At 46.6% G+C, this 18,749-nt stretch overlaps 2 protein-coding genes across 9 annotated transcripts in view; both read right to left on the bottom strand.

The window, feature by feature from the left end:
* SYNRG (synergin gamma) overlaps positions 1-3,778 on the bottom strand; it is a 42,040-nt gene extending 38,262 nt beyond the window's left edge. For 4 of the 8 annotated variants that reach the window (XM_072025940.1, XM_072025943.1, XM_072025944.1 and 1 more), the window contains exon 1: positions 3,607-3,777. In XM_072025940.1, coding sequence (XP_071882041.1) covers positions 3,607-3,707 — 101 coding nt within the window. In that variant the 5' untranslated portion in view covers positions 3,708-3,777. Of the gene's footprint in view, positions 1-3,606 lie in introns of all 8 variants that reach the window. The other 4 variants (XM_072025941.1, XM_072025942.1, XM_072025945.1 and 1 more) reach the window with 2 other exon arrangements.
* Positions 3,779-5,536: 1,758 nt separating this feature from the next.
* DDX52 (DExD-box helicase 52) lies at positions 5,537-12,320 on the bottom strand. Its single transcript, XM_038165622.2, has 15 exons — positions 12,168-12,320; positions 11,805-12,006; positions 11,361-11,491; positions 10,983-11,168; positions 10,629-10,772; positions 10,317-10,428; positions 9,718-9,790; positions 9,365-9,568; positions 8,979-9,069; positions 8,350-8,472; positions 7,965-8,115; positions 7,503-7,578; positions 7,285-7,356; positions 6,541-6,633; positions 5,537-5,942 (listed from the first exon to the last, which is right to left on the bottom strand). Exons 1-15 carry the CDS (start codon positions 12,315-12,317, stop codon positions 5,855-5,857), a joined length of 1,896 nt encoding a protein of 631 aa, XP_038021550.2. The 5' UTR covers positions 12,318-12,320; the 3' UTR covers positions 5,537-5,854.
* Between the last annotated feature and the right edge of the window lie 6,429 nt (positions 12,321-18,749).

The following is an 18,749-nucleotide window of genomic DNA, read 5'->3' as shown; positions in this document are numbered from 1 at the left end:
TAACAATTTCCTGCAGAGAAATAAACTGCCCGTGAGACCCTACCATGTTCCTGCCTCCGAAATAGGTGCAGCACAATGTAACGCAGCTCCTACTTTCTCTAATTTACAAGTAAAACGGTGATATGGGAAAAAATATTCATTCCAGTATCAAGCTCCAAGCACACCTGCGGGAAGAACTGTTAAAAATTCAACCAAAAATATAACGGCAAACTTCAGTCCTCGCTTTCACATGGCAGCACGTGCTGTGCTGCCAGACTGGAAAAGGAGGGACCTGGCTTCGAAGGCTCCCTCGCAAGCGACTCAGAAGCGTAGGTCAGCAGTAATTTACCAAATGGGAACTTCAGCCAGTGTCCCAGCCAGCTATTACATCAAAATACCATGCAGAGACAAAGGCTTTTATCGATATTCGATAGCCCTCAGCACGACGGTGGGTTTAAAAGAAACTGCCTAAGAGTAAAGGAAGGAAAGCCACCATAACTGACTGCAGCCAGTTTTGCAAAACCTGCAGGAAATCGGAAAGCCAATCAGGTTTATATTTATGAAAGAGCTGTGCAATATAAATACAAAGACAAAATAAGGAATTTAGCTCGTGGTTAGACGTGTGATTTAATTGTGGCCACACGCTACACAGACAGCAGGGTACGTGGTCACCACGACAACCCCAATTACTCCTCATCTCATCCTCTAACTTGGAACCTTCGTCATGCTTTGGCTTTTCCTTTACCCTAATCACCACGCTACGTTTTAATTTCTCCTTCCACAGCTAACATACGCTTATGTCTTCAAGCAGGTCTAGGTCTTATCGCCCTTTATCACGACAATTTCAGGTTCTTCTGCTTGAAACGCTGGGCAGACATACACGGCCTCCCCTCAAAACAAATGATGGGATCGTTGGGGTTGGATTCAATTCACTTTAAACTGCGACCAAGTTCTACTCAATTCACTGGTGTTCAGGTCGCTCGTTTTGATCCACTCCCCAGAGTACAAGTACTAGTATTATGAAGACAAACAGTTTACTAAAACTCACAGCGGGATCCAGGACTGAACTCCTATATTGCTCAGGAAAACAGTTTTCTCCATCAAAGGGCTGAAGCCCAGGGAATTAACTGGATTTTGCCTGCACTTGTTTTCAGCCATGGAAATAGTCTTGTGTGTGTCCTGACAACCCCAGAGCACCATCTGGGCCATAGAGCCTCTTAAAATGCAGGTAATGTCAGACGTGTGAAGCTCCTGTCATACGCCAGATCTGCAAGTACAGCAATTTTAGGCTTCTTTAAGAAATACCTTTCTTTGTCTCTTCTGAATTATAAAGTATTTAACTTTAATTTTGAAAAGCTCACAAGTATCAAAAAATGTTCTTCACTTTTTGTTGCCCCTTCTTGTTGAGGAACCTGGTCAAGGAAGAGTTCTTCCAAATTAATAAACATAACACAAACTGAACAAGCATGGCAAGATACCCCTGCTTGTTGGAAGCAAATAAGGTACAGAGCATTAAATATTTATCCCTTTCTACTGAGCTCCTGATTTATTTATAAGTCTCAGTTAAAAAAAAAAAAAAAAAAAGACAAAAACCAATCAAACAAAAAACCTTGCAGCTAATTAGAGGGCACTGGAAGAAGAGGTAGTTAACAGAAGTGGCAAAGCAAGCTCCTTTAGCACAGCTCTCCCCATGTGCAGCCAGGATTCGTCTCAGGCTTTGCTCCGAGATTTAGTTGTGCAATTGCCTAGAGACCGTCCACATGCAAATGTACATAATCCCTACAAAGTTTTTAAACACAAAAAACAGCAGCTTTATTTCTAAACTAATTCTGGGGGACGCAAAAGAAAAAGTATATCCACACATCTGGTTAAAGCAGCTGATTAGCATCGCTGAAAAAGAAAGCTAACTCTCAGACATTTCTTAGATAAAACTGAAGCACTGCAGAAAGCCGCAGAAGTTGATAAACTGCACTGATAAAAGTAACAGCAGCTTTCTGAAGAAGAAGGCATTTGAATTCCAGGTGCCTCAAAATAACAACACTGACGAGAATGAAGAATAAGGAGATGACACGACAACACAGCAGTCTTTAAAGGAAAAAAAAGGGGGGGGGGAGCATGCTGAAATAGATCCGTAAGGACCAGTACAGCACTTACGGCCTGAAGAGCGCTCGCAGCTGGTTGCCAGCACGCTCCAGAATTACCAAATGCACTTTCTAGACCGAAGGAAACCTTCGTGACCCCAGTTGTTTAAAATAGCACGCTTGATAGTAGTGAACTGGTCTATTTTAATAAGGGTTTTTATTCCTTGTTATTTCCAAAGGGGATTTAACTGCAGCCGCAGGCTTCGCTGTTGTTCTCAGAAGTGGAAGCTCTCCACCGGCTAGGTTGATGCAACTAGATGCAATACTTTAGGTCACTCAGTACAAAAATGTAACACACGTCATATAGTCTGCACGAAAAAGAATAAGCACAAGGAAAGTGAAGCAACTACACTAGCTCAGAGCTCTTAAAGCAGCGATATAAACCCGTAAATTCTTATCGGGTAAGTATCTTGAATATCAAAACCAAAAATCAGGTTCAGTCAAAACGCAGGAGCGCAGGGAGGAGCGACTCCTCTTCTGTGTTCATACCGCACTTACAAAGCTCCAAACTATGCACAACATCGTTCTGTCTACAACTGGATTTTCAAACCTTCTCGCTCCCAATGAGTGAAGCCTCAGCCTACCAACACACCGCACACCAAGTGTCTTTTTCACTGTATTTCCACCCAGAAATCCACAGGAATGAAAGCGAAACAAGCAAAGAAACCCCAGCACACCAAACCAATCTCTGCCTGCAGACTTCTTCCTCCAAGAAACCAGAACAGGAGCAAGGGGAAACAATGACTCCACGCTGCTTTTATTCCTCTAAGCCTACAGTGGGTTGACGTTTTTGCTACTTTCTTACTCGCTAAACAGACAGTGTTGCTCTGAGAGGTTACAGGGTTTGTCCAGCCCCTCACAAGAAGTGTTGCAGAGTTATAGGTAAGGGGAAATACCAAGATAGCCGCCTGCTCCTTCCAAAATACAGAGATAAAGCACATAAATAAATACCCACAGTGGTGGTCCCAGAGCCCTGGGGGCGCAGGGCAGCCCCCCAGAAGCCCCCACACGCCGCAGGCTTCAGGCAGCCGGGGTGACCCAACCCACCCAAATTGCCTTTGTGAGAGACGAATTCACCCAACCGCCCTCGAAGTAGGACAAGGGATAAACAGCACGCAGGAGCCTGTGTTCAATATATAAATATGTGCATCACCAAGTCTTCAAAGACAGCAAAACGCAGGGCTCCCTCTCCTCCCCAAACCCACCGCCACACAATAAAACCTCCCCCTTATTGCTGCTTCTTCCTCCTGACACCATTCCTGGCTTCCCCACCGCCCCCATCGCCCCCCAGCACCAAACCCCCTCCTGCCCAGGTACCCCAGACCGCCGCTGAGGTACCTGAGGGGGTCGCTGAGGGGGCTCCGGGGCCCCCCCTCTCCCAGCACCCCGACCCCGCACCTCCCTCCTCCTCCTCCCCTTCATCCTCCTCCTCCCTCCCTCCCCACAGCCCCTCTCCCCTCTCAGCCCGGCCCCGCCGAGCACCGACCTGGCTCCCCCCGCTCCTCCCGGCGCCCCGCCGCCCCCCGGCGCCCCTCCGCCTCCACCGCCGCCTCCTCCCCCCGCGCCGGGCCCTGCCCGCAGCGCCATCTTCCCGCTCCGGCCCCGCTCCCAGCTGGGCCCCGGTGGTGGCGGCGGTGGCGGCGGCTTCCGGGGCCGGGCCCCAGCCTCAGCCCGCCCTCGGCCCGCAGCGGGGCGGAGGAGGAGGATGAGGAGGAGCCGGGGATGAAGGGCCGGGCCCCCGGGAAGCCCCGCTGGGTGCCCGCCCTCGCTGGGGTTTGGTGTGGGGTTGGGGTCCGGCCTCGCCTCGTAGCTCCGTTGTCTCACGGCACGGGAAGGGGCAGCCCTCGCTCTTTTTCTTCGTTTTCCACACGAAAACGCCTGAGGTGTTTTCATAGCTCCTCGCCTGCCATCTGTGCTGCTGGCAGGAGCGGCGGCGGCACCGGCGAAACGCTGCTGCCAGGGGAAAGGGGTGAAAGGCAGCACCAAAGCTTCCATGAAAACAAAGCAGCGCCAGCCTTCCCCTCACACCCCAACAGCACCCAGGGAGGCCAGCTCCAGCTGGCTTCCCCAGCTGCCATCAGTGTTCCCCTACCAGCACTGCTTTTTCTGTTCAATGCAGTCAAAAGCAGGCTTCCGCCAAGTGGCCCTGGGGAGGGCAGTGGAAAAGTTGCTTTATTACCTTGTAACCGTGCCTGCCAAAATCCTCAGAAGTATTGGAAAATTAAAGCCTGCTTGCTGGGGTGCTGCACGATTTACTAGCCAGTCACACAGTTGGGCAGAAGCAGCTCATCTCCCTTAATAAGTTCAGCCAAAGCTTGCTAAAATACATTACAAAGCAGGGAAGTCGTGGAGTTGTTCTTTATCCTCAGGCAAAGAAGCTATTCAGCATGACAGCTTTTCAGTACTTCACAGAGTAAATTCTACGCAGCACAGTGCTTAAGCTACAATATGCTACTGGTTAGGGTCAGAAAACACTAAAATCAAACCCAGTCTCAGCAAAACATCTAGGTAAAAGCTGAAGCTTTCGTTTCATAACCAAATCCCCCCAAAGAGAAATGTGTCATCATCTTTCTACACAACTGGAATTACACCCAGTTAGGCAAGAAAAAGATGCTCATGAGCAAAAGCTGTTTTCCCTCTTCCCGCCACTACTAGAATAAGCACATGCATTATGTGTGTTAGCAGTACCTTTTCAAGCAATTTCTTACTCAAATTGTAATATATATTCCACATCCCATCTATCATCATTACCTTGCAGCAAATGACTCTGTATTTATGAGAACATATGACTGAAGTTTTAGTAAGATAAACAGGCAAATTCATTCATAGATGGCAAAATGAAGGTGTTTCCTGTATAACCTAAATATAAGGTGCAATCCTGCAGACAAAGTGAAAGCGATTTAGCTTTTCTTATTAAACTTTAATGTATTTTAGCAAGCTTTGTCTGAATAAACAAGAGTACTCCACTGTAAGTGATTTAAACAGAGCTGGGATCCATTTCCAAAATGGATTAAGTATGAGAAAACAAGACAATACTAACAGGACTGTTTGCTTAAAGAATTACAGGTGCAAAGGAGAAGCCATTCCTGCATTACAGGACTTCTGACACAACCAGGTAGACTAAGAACACAGATGAGGTAGGTGGAGCCTGCCCTTTTTACACAGCAGAATGAGGAATAATGTATGCAGACTTGTCCCATCAAGGTTATATAAACAAGTCTCTGTATTAAAGTATTCAATGACCTTATTTATTCTGTTCTGAGGCTTAAATATGAAATAACACAAAGTAGTTGGAGTTACAGGCATGTAAAAAACAAAGTCATTTTTTGCTTATTAGATATTTCAGAAGTAGTATGAACAGAGACTTTACTTCCACCTATATACATGGTGGTATATTTTTTTGTCTGTTTTATAAAAAAAAAAAAGTTCACTGTGTCTTCTGCAAATTTATTAGGGATCACCTGACCACAAAACTAACAGTATTTCCAACTAGCAATGCACAACTAAGTGACAGTAACGGATGTTTTTTTTGAACTATCGTTCAGAAACATAAGGTATTTATGGCAAGACCACATTGTCCAGCTTCTATAAGAAGCATTCAGGAATCCTCTGCAGGCATTTCAGTAGATACTTTCTTGCACGTAAACATTTCCCTTCCCCTTTGCCATCACCTTCGTTCTTCGGTTCTTCAGCGTGGACTGGGGCATAAGTCCCAGCTCAAGAGCAGTCACTGCTCAGCTTTTTGAAGCAGTCTTTGACTTCCCAGCATCTGTAGCTTGGTTAGCTTTCTTTTTTTCCTTAATGTTCTCCTTTGCAGTTCCCCTACAAGAAACACATTGGAGATTAAGACAGCTGAATATTGCATATGGAAAAAAAAAGTACATAGCAACATCCCAGACAGTCTTTTTACATTTTACTGCAACTGAACATAAATCCTTCAGTTGCAACAGTCTGCAGCACACGTAATTGTGCTCTTCACAACCACTGTCCACCACACTGAACTGCTGCACCCCAGACAGCCTTATTCTGGGAGCTCTAGTCATTACAATTTAAAATCTATTTTTTGTATTAACAATTCATGCACTAAAAGAAAGCCAACCCTTAGGCAGAAGAGGAGCAGGTAAGGTGTAGTATTCTGCTAGGACTGCTAGTCTGAAGTCTGGCTTTACAGCCGGTGGTTGAAACTCAGCTCGTTACAGAGCTGCCTGAAATGCTGCCGCCTCATGTGGCACCACATAAGGTGAACTGATGGCATTTATCCAAGTTCCAGTAAGCAGATACTGACACTAAAACTTCACCATCACTACAAGCATTGTGACTCAGTGGTGCGTTCAAACAAGATATTGGTTACTGCGGAGGAAGCTCACTGGCCTTTCCTGTAGAAAAGCCATCTTGAAAGGAGAAAAAAAAAACTACTTACTTTTTACTTTTCTTCTTTTTTAAGAAGCACTGAGGAGTGGTACAAATTGCTTCTCTCGTTAGTGGTTTCTTAATGAATTTCTTCTTTTCTTTGCTGAGAACAACATTTAGTGAAGAAGGATTAAGTGTCTTCAACAGACAAACATTAATATTCAAAGTAAATAAAACAGACACTGAAAACCTGTACTGGTTGTTAGGGATTTACAGGTCTGAAGGTATTTTCAGTGTTTATTCCAGGATCAGTTCAGCTACTTATCCATGACATTTACCATTTACTGATCCATGACTTCATCTCCATGACATTCCAACTTGATTTTAATACACAAGGTTTATGTTTATATACACACACAGATTTCTAACTTTGAAAACTATTACAAGTTAATCAGTTCTGCGCAAAAAAAGCATTACAAAGCACTAATTACAAATCTATCTATATGCATACACCCCTACACCATTTTAAGGTAACTTTTTCAATGTGTCAGAAGTCTGATTCCTGACTGTGAGCCTAGGCAATCTAGGGCATATTTCAGGGAGCTCATGTTTTTCCTGCAGTTAACTGCTTTTCTATAATTAGAGAATCATTTCCATTTTTGCCTGGGCGAAAAAAAAAAACAAAAAACCACCATCCCCATCTAAAATTCCTTTTGCAGGTGAACTGTACCTTTTGCAACCCTTTTATCCCAAGCACCCCTCATGCAAGCTTTTGAAATGGACGACAAATCATAAACTACTCAAATGAACGTACCTCTGAAGTTTGGGAAAATGTTTTATGTAGCCGGGCACAGGACAGCCAGCTCGCTGAATAACATTAGCTATACTGGAAAGGAAAGAAGGGAAGAGATTAACTCTGGCAGTGATTGGAGAAGAAAGAAGAAGGTCCCATGGACCAGACAGAACCATACAGTTCAATACTACACTATACAAAACGTAACACGGATTTTTGCTGTATCATTTTCAATTTACCTTCGTAATAACGGTTTATCATCTTCTGTAAAGAAAGTGACTGCTTTTCCTGTGTGCCCTGCTCTTCCTGTACGACCTGTCAAGCAAATTTAACAGAGTAGAATAGATTTTACTTCAAATACCTTTCTTTATTCTATTCCTCTTCACAGCCCCAACCTCCCAGCAAATGATGTTAATACACTAAGCATACTACGAAGCAGCTCATTCCCAAAGATTGTTTCTACTGCACAAAAGCACATGAAGTGTGCACTGAAAGAATCAAGTGTTCCAGGTTCATAGAAGCTTGAAAAAAAAAAAAGGAACTCAGTTTTACTGAAAGTTGAGGCCAGGTAAAACTAGCTCTAGTGAGCTAGTGCTGTAGCAACAGAGGAGTCTTGGTTCTACGATTTTCACTTTTGCACAGGAGAATCTCCATTAAAGATTTAAGAACTAAGAAAAAGGACACTGTGAACAAGCACTCACCTATCCGATGGATATACTCCACTGCACTCGTTGGCAAATCGTAATTAATGACCATATTTACTCCTTTGAAGTCAATCCCTCGAGCTAGTAAGGCTGTGCAGATGAGCACCCAGATCTTCCCGGATCTGAAACCGTGTACTACGTTATCTCTCTAAGAAAAGAAAAGAAACATACTTGGGAACAGTCTGATTAGAAGTCCAAGGAAGGAGATGAACTTATTTCCTAAAAGGTGTCATGTGAACAAGCAAAACCAAACTTCTCAACCTAAACCTGCAGTAAATTACTGTCAAACTTACCTGCAGCAACATTAGAAAGAAAGGTTAAAAAACAGGTGTTGTCAAGAATCATAAAAAAAATAAAAAGAAAAGAAATTATATCCTCCTACCTGTTGCTGAGTTTTGTCTGCATGGATGACATCCACATTGATGCCTTCGTAAATCAGTTCATGAAAAAGCTCTTTAGCCCTCTCAATAGACTGCACAAAAACAAGGACTGGAGGAGAAAAACCCTGCAAAATAATAAGTTGTATAAGGTTCAAGTCCTTTTTCTACTGTTCTTGGTTGCAGACCGTGTCACTACAGACCTAGTTAGCCCCAGTATTTTACAACTTAGAGGATAACTATTTCTTTTCTAACCAGCAAAAATCTTTGGGAGTCAGATGTAAGCACGTTCAACCCCACTACCTTTGAATCAGTCTTCACTTAATCATCAGGCTGCATTTTAATCCACAGAAACTTCTTTTTGTTCCCCTCCCAAGGTAAGCAATCCTACTCACTGCCAACTAAAATTAAGCAGACCATTAATACAAAACACTCCCAAGACTCAAATACAGAGCAAGAAGAGGGAACCCTCTCAGTTTTCACAGGGAGAGTAATTTCTATTCCTCTTGTACAGTTTTGGACGCTCTTTAGCATATACCACATAGAAGCCTTTGACCTAGGGAATTACATGTTCCTGACAGACACATGGCTTGGTTCAGTAGTACGAAAAATGTGCTCAATCACTCCAAAATACCTTTTTAACAAGCTCTCTCATTGCCGTTAGTTTTCCTGTCTCAGATCCAACAAACAACAGCTCTTGTTCTACTGTCTCTGCTGCAGAGTTTCTGAAACCAGGAAACAAAATCATACACATGTATTTTACCTGGTGAGTGAGAAACACTGCATGACATTTCACCAGTACACACTCCCAAAGTTTATTTGATGACAAAAGAATGGGCAAACAACATTTTCCCTAGTGTGCGAGAGAGATCTATATGCGTAAACAAATCTTGAGACAAAGAGCCTGTAGTACTAAGGTTAACAGCATACACCAAGCAGGCTGGTGAGGCGAAGAAAGGAAATAGGTCACCCAAGAAAGGAAAAAAGCATGAGAGAGCCAGAGAACAACTGCACACCTACCTTGCTCCAACAGACACCAGAACAACACTGTCAAGGTGGAGTTTACACCACTCCTCCACATCACGTGCAAAGGTTGCACTGAACAAGGCCCTCTTCACAACGTGGGACGTGCATGCCAGGAAGATAGAGGCCAGCTGGTCTCGGAATCCCGTCTTCCCATCTTCAAACAGTTTGTCGGACTCATCCACCACCAGCCACTCCACACTAGGAACAAAGAGGGTTTCTTTTCAGTAAGAGTCGCTTGCAGAGAAGGCAAAAATTCTAAACAGTCAAAGACACAAGAATTATGCACACATACACTTTTAAGTGGCAAAGCTAGCAGCAAAGCTGGATATGATAAAGATTCTCCCTACCTGGACAAGTCTATTGCTGGAGGATCCTGTTTCAACAAATAAATGAGTCTGTTTGGAGTAGTAACTAGTATATCTAAAGGGAAAAAATAAATAAAAAAATAACCAAAGCATTAGATGAGACGTGGACTTTAAACAGAATGTTAAGAATCATTTTCCAACCCAATCTGACAGAGGTTTGTTGGTTTGGGGTTAGGACAAGGCACTTCATTGTTGCAGTTCATTTGAGGGAGTATTTAAGCAGCAGAAGATATTGCAAAAAAAGTCATGGATTTTTCTCTCACCTTGAGACTTTATGTAAATGGTTCTTAAAATCCATCAGGAAGAGTTTAGATACAAAAATCATTCTACTGTGCTCTTCTTCAGAGCCCTATATTCCGTGATGTTCACCTTTTATTAAGCCTACAACTTGGCAAAGTTCTACTGTCAGGCTCACTTACTATTTCTTCCATGGAATCTACCTTTTTTTTTTTTTTAAAGCATTGAGCAATGATTACATGACTTGGGTGGTATTAACCAATCTCCTCACAACCACACAACCCAGAAAAGTCAGGGACATTTCTTATGTTTTCAGAACGCACTTCAGTAGGGAAAACAATTACCAAATTTCTTAGATGACTTTGGCCCAAACTTCTTCGCTGCTTCAACTGCCTTCTGGATCATGTGTATCCTGAAGCCTGTCCCCTCAGCCAACTTCACCAGCTCCCGATGTGTCTGAGAAGACAGCAACACAGACTACATTTACAGAAGCCGATCAGCTTTGAAACCAGAAAACAAACAAACAAACAGGCATTCCTGAAGGAACAGTTTCAAACATCACCCAGATTTCAGTATTAGAGAAAGCTGTGCAGTCTTCTTAGCATTATAAACGTACAAGTACATAAATACGACAACCCTTTCTCCACAGCACACACCTGGCTAGCAAGTTCTCGGGTAGGCGCTATGATCAGAGCTCTGAATCCTTTGTTCATAGGTTGTTTCAGGTGTGTTAAGAGAGGAATACAAAATGCCAGTGTTTTCCCAGACCCGGTAGGAGCAGAAGCTAGAAGTTCCCGCCCCTACAAGACAAAAGGTCGTTATTTTACTAGAAGAAAAACAAACATAAAACCAAAAAAAAAAAAAAGTCACATGCATGTAAAGATTAATGCTACAAACCAACCCCAAATACCTTAGTAAAAGCACAGATAAAAAAAGTCTTATAACAAGGGCATTTTGAACCATGGTGCACTAGATGTCTCTGTAACGACACGCGATACCAGAAGGCTTACATGAAGCATGACGGGAATGGCCTGCATCTGGATTGGTGTTGGGACCTGGAAGCCAGCAGCTCGGACGTTCTCCATAATTTTGGGGTGGATTTTGTACTCCTTTTGGAGTTGTTCAAACGTGGCAATTGGGTCAGGAAGATCTGTACCTTGAACATTAATCTTGTGTTGATTTCTGAAGCGGTTTATCTGAAAGGCAGGAGACAAACTCTTTCTTTTCACAGCATAAAACTAAATACATACGGGTTAATCTTCTGATTACTTTCCCAGACTCAGTCACCCTCCTCCCAAGGGGAAGTGCCAGAAGTGAGCACCAACTTCAGATGAAACACCCACAGAAAGCAGATAATCAGTGGCTATGTTGGAATGCTGGGGTCCTACCTTTTCTCTTCTCAAGCGCTCAAGCTTTTCCGCAGTAGGTTTTTTGTCTTTCGTGCCTTTGATTTTTGCTTCCAGCGAGGACATCCACATTATTCCATTATTTTCTGACAGCTCTGGAATTGACTCTGCTTCTAGAGGTTTGAAGAAACAAACTTTCTGTTAGTAAAATCTAGTAAAAAAATTATGTGGTAAAAAATGACAACTCAAAACCATTTTTGTTTCTTTCCCACCTTAGCTAAAGGACAGCAATCACATCCCCACACCTTAATATTGTAACATGGCCCAAACGATTATCAGCTCTGATACAATACAGCTGAAGTACCCTGAAGTCTCTTTTTTTTTCAGAGTAAAGTGACTTACAGCATCTGCAGATTTAATGTAAACTCAAACAAGAAGCACAAACTCTGTCAAGGCACTCCACCACATGCATGTGTACACAAATACCTTGCATCTTTTTCCTTTTTCTCTTCCCTCTTCCATTTTCTGCCGTTCTTTTTCTCTTCCCCGGCACCTCCTCGCCTTTCTCCCCTGCTCCATCCTCCTGCAGCAACCCTCCTCGCTCCGCAGACTCCTGAGGGGCTCCCTCCTTGCTCCCGAAGAAGTCGAGGCCCCCCTGCGAGCCGCCGCCGCCTCCTCCCTTTATCACCTGAGGGCAGGAGAGGGAAAAACGCTGACGGGGCGCCCAGCGCCGCCAGGCCGCGGCGGGACCGGGCCCTGCCGCGGGGCCGGGCCGGGCCGGGAGCGGCCCCAGGGCCCGGCCCCAACCCCCCGGGGCTCCCCCAGGGGTCCCCCCGCCGAGCCCCGCACCCCGAAGCGCCTCGCGTCGCGCCCGAAGCGCCGCACATCGAAACGGGCCCCGGCGCCCAGGCGGCGGAACAGCTCCTGCGCCTCCATGCTGCCGCCCGGCCGGAAGCACACGGCACTTCCGGGGCGCGGGGCCCATAGCAACGGGCCCATAGCAACGGGCCTGGCCAGGCCTCGCCAGGCCCCGCCTGTTTTTTGTTTTCTTTTTTTGTTTTCTTTTTTTTTTTTTTTTTTCCCATAATTCTAAGTGTGATCCAAGCACATGCACACTTCCCCTCAGTATTTACAAGCACGACACAGCTTTGGGTGGGAGGAGGGAATAAGGAAAATTGTGCAAAACCCATATATTTACTTCCTGGAGCGATTTCAAGCATCGCTCAAGGCTTCAGTCACCTGCGTGATGCGTAAACGGATCAGAAATACCAAATCTGGTATATGAGCCGTAAAACTGTTCTACATCTTTATAGGCTCATCGCGGCATTTTGTGCTTTTGTGTATTCCTGATGGCAAGTTAATTACACTGACTGCTTCACCTATTTTAAAGGCACAGCTCATTTAAATGAAAGGACAAAAGCTTTTGTAAGAAGTTTTTGTTCGTGCGTGTCTGTGCTTTCATGATTTACAGTATCATTAGCTGGTCTCAAAGGGCTGACTGGGGGAATCGCTCTTCTATCAATCACAGTGCCAGCAAGCAGAGATTATCAGCTCCGCTGGGCACAAACACGCTGCCTCCCGGGGATGTAAACTTGGGCCCTAGGTATTTCTGAGGAGGAAAACCAGTGGTTTATTAACATGTTCTGACCTTTTCATTGTCAGGATCATCCCTGGTTTTACATTCTCTTCATCAATTGACTGGGAAGTCCCTTTGTGATCTGCTACAAGTGGCTCTGCCTTGCTCTGTGAAAGTTTAAGAATGTTTCTCTTGGTCTGATTTAAATCCATTGCAGTCAAAATTATGGGGGGCGCAAATCTTCACTAGCCTCTTGATTTTAAGACCCATTTTAAGATCCACACTGACAAAGATTTCTGCATGCATTTGACATGAAGCACCTCAGGAGTTCCAGTGACAACTAAACTAAGTCAGGCACATGCAGTTTATTTGTTTAATCCTTGATGTACGCTGATGCAATACAGCTTCACACGCATGCAGCTGTGCTTAAAGAAATAATTTTAGAGGCAAAGATAGGAGCAAGAGAGCAACTGGCTCAGCTGTTCAGGACAATCAGAGAAAGATCAGAACTCATTTAATTAATCTATTTATTCATTATGATAAACTGAGAGGCAGAGTAGTAAAGGTAAGTCTCCTTGTACTCTGTATCAGATCAAACTTCTGATACCGTGCCTGGTGTTCTTGAGGCAGAACAAACAAATCCAATTAAGCAACATAACATCAGCATTACAAAAACTATTTCATGTAATAAAATTCTCAAGGGCCAAACATCTACATTACCGAAGTCTGAGAGCCCCAAGACATACAGGCAACAGTTGTTCTTCCTGTAACATTCACTACTTTAATTACGAGCTCTGAGATGAAAAATGGCATAAACGAGATTCTCCCCGCAGTCCGTATCTGCCTGATTTATAGCACTTTTCCTTCGCCAAACTTCTGACTTCCTAGCAGAGGGGGTGGAAGCAGACGCACAGAAACTGCGGGTGGGCACAGAGCTCCACCTCTGCTGTGTCCCTCGTTGGTGTCCGTGCCCAGCCACTGCCACCTGTGCATGCAAAGCGAGTAAAGCCAGCACAGAAGAGAGACGAAGCCGCGTCCTTCAGGGCCAATCCTGGGCTGAGGCTCTTGGTTTTCTGCTGGGAGAGGCGGCTAATGGTTGCTGTGCAAGGATGGGGAAGAATGTGGAGGAATTTGTGTAACAAAGAACTATAAATCACCTCCAGTATCCATCACTCCCCAAGAGATGCTGTCAGCAGATTCAAGAGTGAGGAAACGGGAAATGCTCTCTTCATCAATCGACTGGGAAGTGCTTTTGTGGCTGGGCAAAGGAGCTCTGCACCGAGGTGGGACAGGGACCCTCTGGCAGGAGCAGCACCAGCAGCACATTCCCAACTCCTGGCACCAAGCTGCCTCTCCACAAGGTCGATCTGCCCTGACGGCGAGGCCAGCACCAGGATTGGGGCTGTGAGGGGCCATGTCGTGCACAAGGGCAAAAGGGAGAAGTTGGTGAAATACAGTCAGAACAATCTGAATGAATGCAAAGCAAAAGTGCTCTTGTCACAGCAGCGGGCTTAGCTTTGCTTCCCTGGTGCTGCTCTATCAATTACTCAGCACTAATTGCCAAGTCAGCACTGACAGCAGATGACCAGCAAGGGTTTTGCAGGGTGTGTGGGTGGGGTGTACAGGGTACTCAGCCCACTGCTGTTGCAGGGTTTAAGCATTTCAAGCAGCATCATGTACCAGGACAGTCCTGTCTTATCATCAGAGCTTGCTGGACTGGGTCTTGGCTCCACATAATCCTGTTCAAAACCCCTCCTGACCCCCAAAACTGATCCCATATCTGGCTCATGTAAAGCCACTGCAGGATAGGAGCATGGGCAGCCAAAGCTGCTGGCAGGGTGCTGGGCTGGGTCCCCATGAGTTCATCAGACGTTGCTCTTCAATGTCAGTCAGGGCACGGGGCCATGCCCCACAGGTAGGAACGAAGTAAAAAACTACAGAATTTAGTTCTGCAGTTCTGAAACTGCAGTGGTTTAGTTCACTGCATGCACAGTCAGGAATGGTCACCTATAGCTGTGGCATCCCCTCCAGAGGAAAGCCCACTGAGGCCAGTATCTCTTTTTTTTATATGCTTTTTTAACTGGTGTAACACAGGACAGCATTTGTCAGTGGCACTTCTGCATATCTGCTCCCCACGTCCCACTATCCTACTAAATTATCATCACTAATATGCACATAACAGTCAATTAGCCTGGCTGAGCGCACTCGTGACCTCTGATCCCTGCTGTGTCCCCCAATCCATTAACAGGCCCTTGTCCTTTAGCTCCCAGTATGAATTGATGTTGCATCTATTCTCTTTCGGCAAAGAAACATGCTCCCTCATTCATCTGTCCATTTCCACTTTCTGTTCTTTTGTCTCCTCCTTCTGTTCCCTGTGTTGCTAACCTGGTCACAACTTCTTGACCCCACATCCTTGTCCCTCCCGAGGGTGCTGTAATCCCAGTCACTACCAAAAAACTTTTACTTTTTTTTTCCCCCTTTACCCACATCTTATTTAGCAAAAATGGTTTCCAGCAGTGTGGGAGCTTTGATCCCCTATTCAAGAAATCCTTGCAATGTTTTTTTTTTTTTTAAAGGACTTTCTTTCTAAAGCAAATGAATTCTTCATAAAAGGGGAAATGGTGTGCTAGCTGGTCTCTGTTCATCTGAGGAAGACAAATGATCTCTTTTATTACTTGAAAAGCATAGCAGTTGAGTGTGTAGATTTGTGATTTATATGTAATTAAGAATCCATTTGAGCATCATATTAATTACGGAAAGGAGAATTAATTTTGCAGGATATACGAGTAAAAACCAAAGTTCCTGGAAGGAGAAGATAAAAATTCTGAGGTTCACATTTTATGTGGTTCTACATTAAAACCAATATTGGGCTGGGGCAGCTCTGTGGTGCACGTTGAGGTTTTTCACTTGTAAGTTTGATCCCTGGGTTGAAGAAATAAAGGCGAATGTCAGAGCTCTCCCCTGAAGCTGTAGTGCTCCCATTCCTGGCTCTGCTGAGCCCTTGGTGTCAGAGCAGACCTCTCCTTGGCCCTGTGCTGGACCTCCTGGCATTTCAACGCTTCCAAGGTGTCTACAGACCAAGGAGCCCGCAGATTTGCAGGTCCTCAGGTAAAATGAGCAACGGGGGACATGCTGGAGCAGCAGGGATTGATGTTTTCTCTGGCTGCTGACAGAGATCTTCACGACCTGTCTTTCCCTATCAAACCCTTGCACATTTTCACAGGCTTTGAAGACCTCCTGCAAACCCACTGCAGAAACTCCACGTTGAAGGGACATGGGATCAGTGCATGCTACGAGAGCTGCCTCCTGCCTGCCACAAAAACCCCTCGAGCTCTACATACCTGCTCCCAGGGATCCAGCAACGCATGCAGACGGTGCCGGCAATCCCCACCGTCCTCCCGGCGTGCTCGACAAACTGCTGCCACCCAACCAAGTCCGTGCAGGGACTTCAAAGGGTGGTGGCTCCGTTCCGAGCGTCACACAGGGCAGCAGTGCCCGGGCTGCGGGGTGCACAGCCCTGGTTTTCCTGCCCAGGTTTCCAGCGGATGCGGCCGTCTGGCTGGACTGGCAGAGCAAGTCTGGAAAGACGGCACATTTTGAGCCAGGCACTCTTGTGCAACCTGGCATTGCTTCTACGTGTGTGCCAAGCAGCATTTCTGGCGTTGCTGAAATAGCTTCTCTGCATTTCAGTGTCAATCCTGAGCTTCTGTGGCCAGCAGCTCAGTGGCTGCTCTGCAGGGATGCTGGGGCTTTCCCTAGCAAGCCACCCACTCAGTGCCAGGGGTCACACACATGAGGATTCAGCACTAGGGCACCCCGACCCTCCGGCATGCAGCGTTTGGCCATGGTCAGGGTTTCCCTGGCTCCTCGATCACAGGGGTGATAAGGGCCAGCAGCCCCGCTCCCCACCACAGCCCCACGCAGAGGGCTCGTGCTCGCCATCTGATAAAGCCGTAACATGGCGAGGGCGGCACTAACCAGGGTATGACCCAGCGGCTTCGCAGGCAGCGTGCTGCAGTGCAAAGAGCAGGGGTCTCTGGCAGGTGGCAGCAGGCTGCGCTCTCCTCCGGAGCTAAAGGAGAAGCCACGCTCAATTACAGCCCTCCTGCATCCCACCTCCGCACCCCGAGGTCCCTCCAGCCCCATCCCTGCAGCCTGCGTGTCCTGGCCAGGAAAGGAGCACAGACACAGCAAGCGGTCCTCGTGCTGTGGAGAGCCAAAACAGAGTGGAATTGGTAATCCTGGGATTGGGCAGGGAGGGATTTTCCTTTGCGCTTTAAGTTACCTCCAGTGATGCGGCTTCACTCTGAGATGAAGGAGGCCGCGAGCTGTTACGGGTATGAAGCAGACCTGTAAAGCCTCGTGGCAGCCCACGGAGCCTCACGTGCTGGAATTCCCCTGTAAAACAGCTTTGGTCTGCAGGATTATCACCCAGCCTTGTAAAACCCCACTGCTAGTAAAGGAGCTTTGCCATGCTTCTGGTAGGTGTCTGCGCTTTCCTACATGACAACTGTCACCAAACACAGCCCCAACAGCAACAGGAGGAAAAAAAAACGCCCTGCAGGAGCCTCCTTTGCTGTTAAGTGGCATTTCCCAGCCAAGTGGTACTTCCCAGCAGCGCAGGGTGTAGCAGGAGCGGGGGCACTGGGCGAGGTGTGGGCCAGGCAGGGCTCCAGCCCCAGGCAGTGGCAGCAGAGGCTGCTCAGGGAGTTTGGGGCAATACCTCCCTCGGCTGGAGGTTAAACCCACATCTTGGAAACCTTCCCCTTGCAGTGATAATATTTGTAAGAGTGCCCACAGCATCCTGCAAACCATCACGCTGCCTTCCTCCCAGCCTGCTGGTCCCCAGGGGTGGGGGACAGCACCCAAGCAGCTCTTTGGCAGCTTCGTGCATTCACACCTCCTGGGTAAACACTTTCTCTTCTTAATCATTTGTGCTATATTCATATTATTGACTTTATCCTGCCTGCTCTATCACACTCTCTCGGCTCCATGGTTGCTGCCTTCTCCATCTGTGCCCCATGCCCGTTTCCCAGTTCCTTTTGGCTTGCTGCCTCCTGTCACCACCCGGCCCCTCTCCCGTGGGGTTGTCCCTCAGAGCCTCCACCCCCCGAGCTTTTCTCCTACGTTCTCTGCAGGGCTTTCTGCAGAGCAGTGCTGATAGGAGACCACTTACCAAGTGATGCTTTACCCTTATTGTTCACACCCCAAGCCCCGTGCCTCTCAGCCCACATCTGCCAGAGAGCTGTGCAGAAATCACACCCCAACAGGCGCTGCCCCCTTGGAGCCTCAGCTCTCAGCTGCATCAAAAGGGAATTGCTGAGCAGGGAGGGCAGTGGGGATCTCTCAGCATAAATCCCGCATCTTTGCTCTGCAAACTTTGCTAAAAGTGTGTCTCTTCCAGCTCCCTGTGAAAGGGACCAAGCAGTCCTCACGCCTTCCATCCTCCTCCAGCTTTGCGCTTCCAGTTTTTGATCTGGGGCAGCAAAAAATCACAGAAACTCCAAATGAGGGTTTCTATTGGGGTGTCGTGCTCCGGCCCGAAATGCAAGCACCACATCGCTGTGCTGAAGGCCCTTCCCACAGCAGCCCACACTGAAATGATGAAAAGAAACAGGATCCGAGGCAAACACGGGCACTCCTGAACACAATTCAAACCGAAGCCCTGCACCATGTCTGCAGAGGAGCCACCCTTTGCTACTGGTGTGCTCCGAGCCTCAGCTCTTGGCAGTCACAGACCCCCAAAAGCCTCAGAGCAAAACTCTGTGTACCCTCCTGCCTCCCCAGCTGGTGGGATCGGCCCCCAGAACCGCAGGGAGGCAGCGGGGTGGCACTGCCATACCACAGGAGCCCCA

The sequence above is a fragment of the Anas platyrhynchos genome, chromosome 20 (assembly GCF_047663525.1).
Source record: "Anas platyrhynchos isolate ZD024472 breed Pekin duck chromosome 20, IASCAAS_PekinDuck_T2T, whole genome shotgun sequence".
Classification (NCBI taxonomy): Eukaryota; Metazoa; Chordata; class Aves; order Anseriformes; family Anatidae; genus Anas; species Anas platyrhynchos.
Note: the sequence above shows the minus strand (reverse complement) of the source record. Positions and strands in the feature narration are given on the sequence as shown.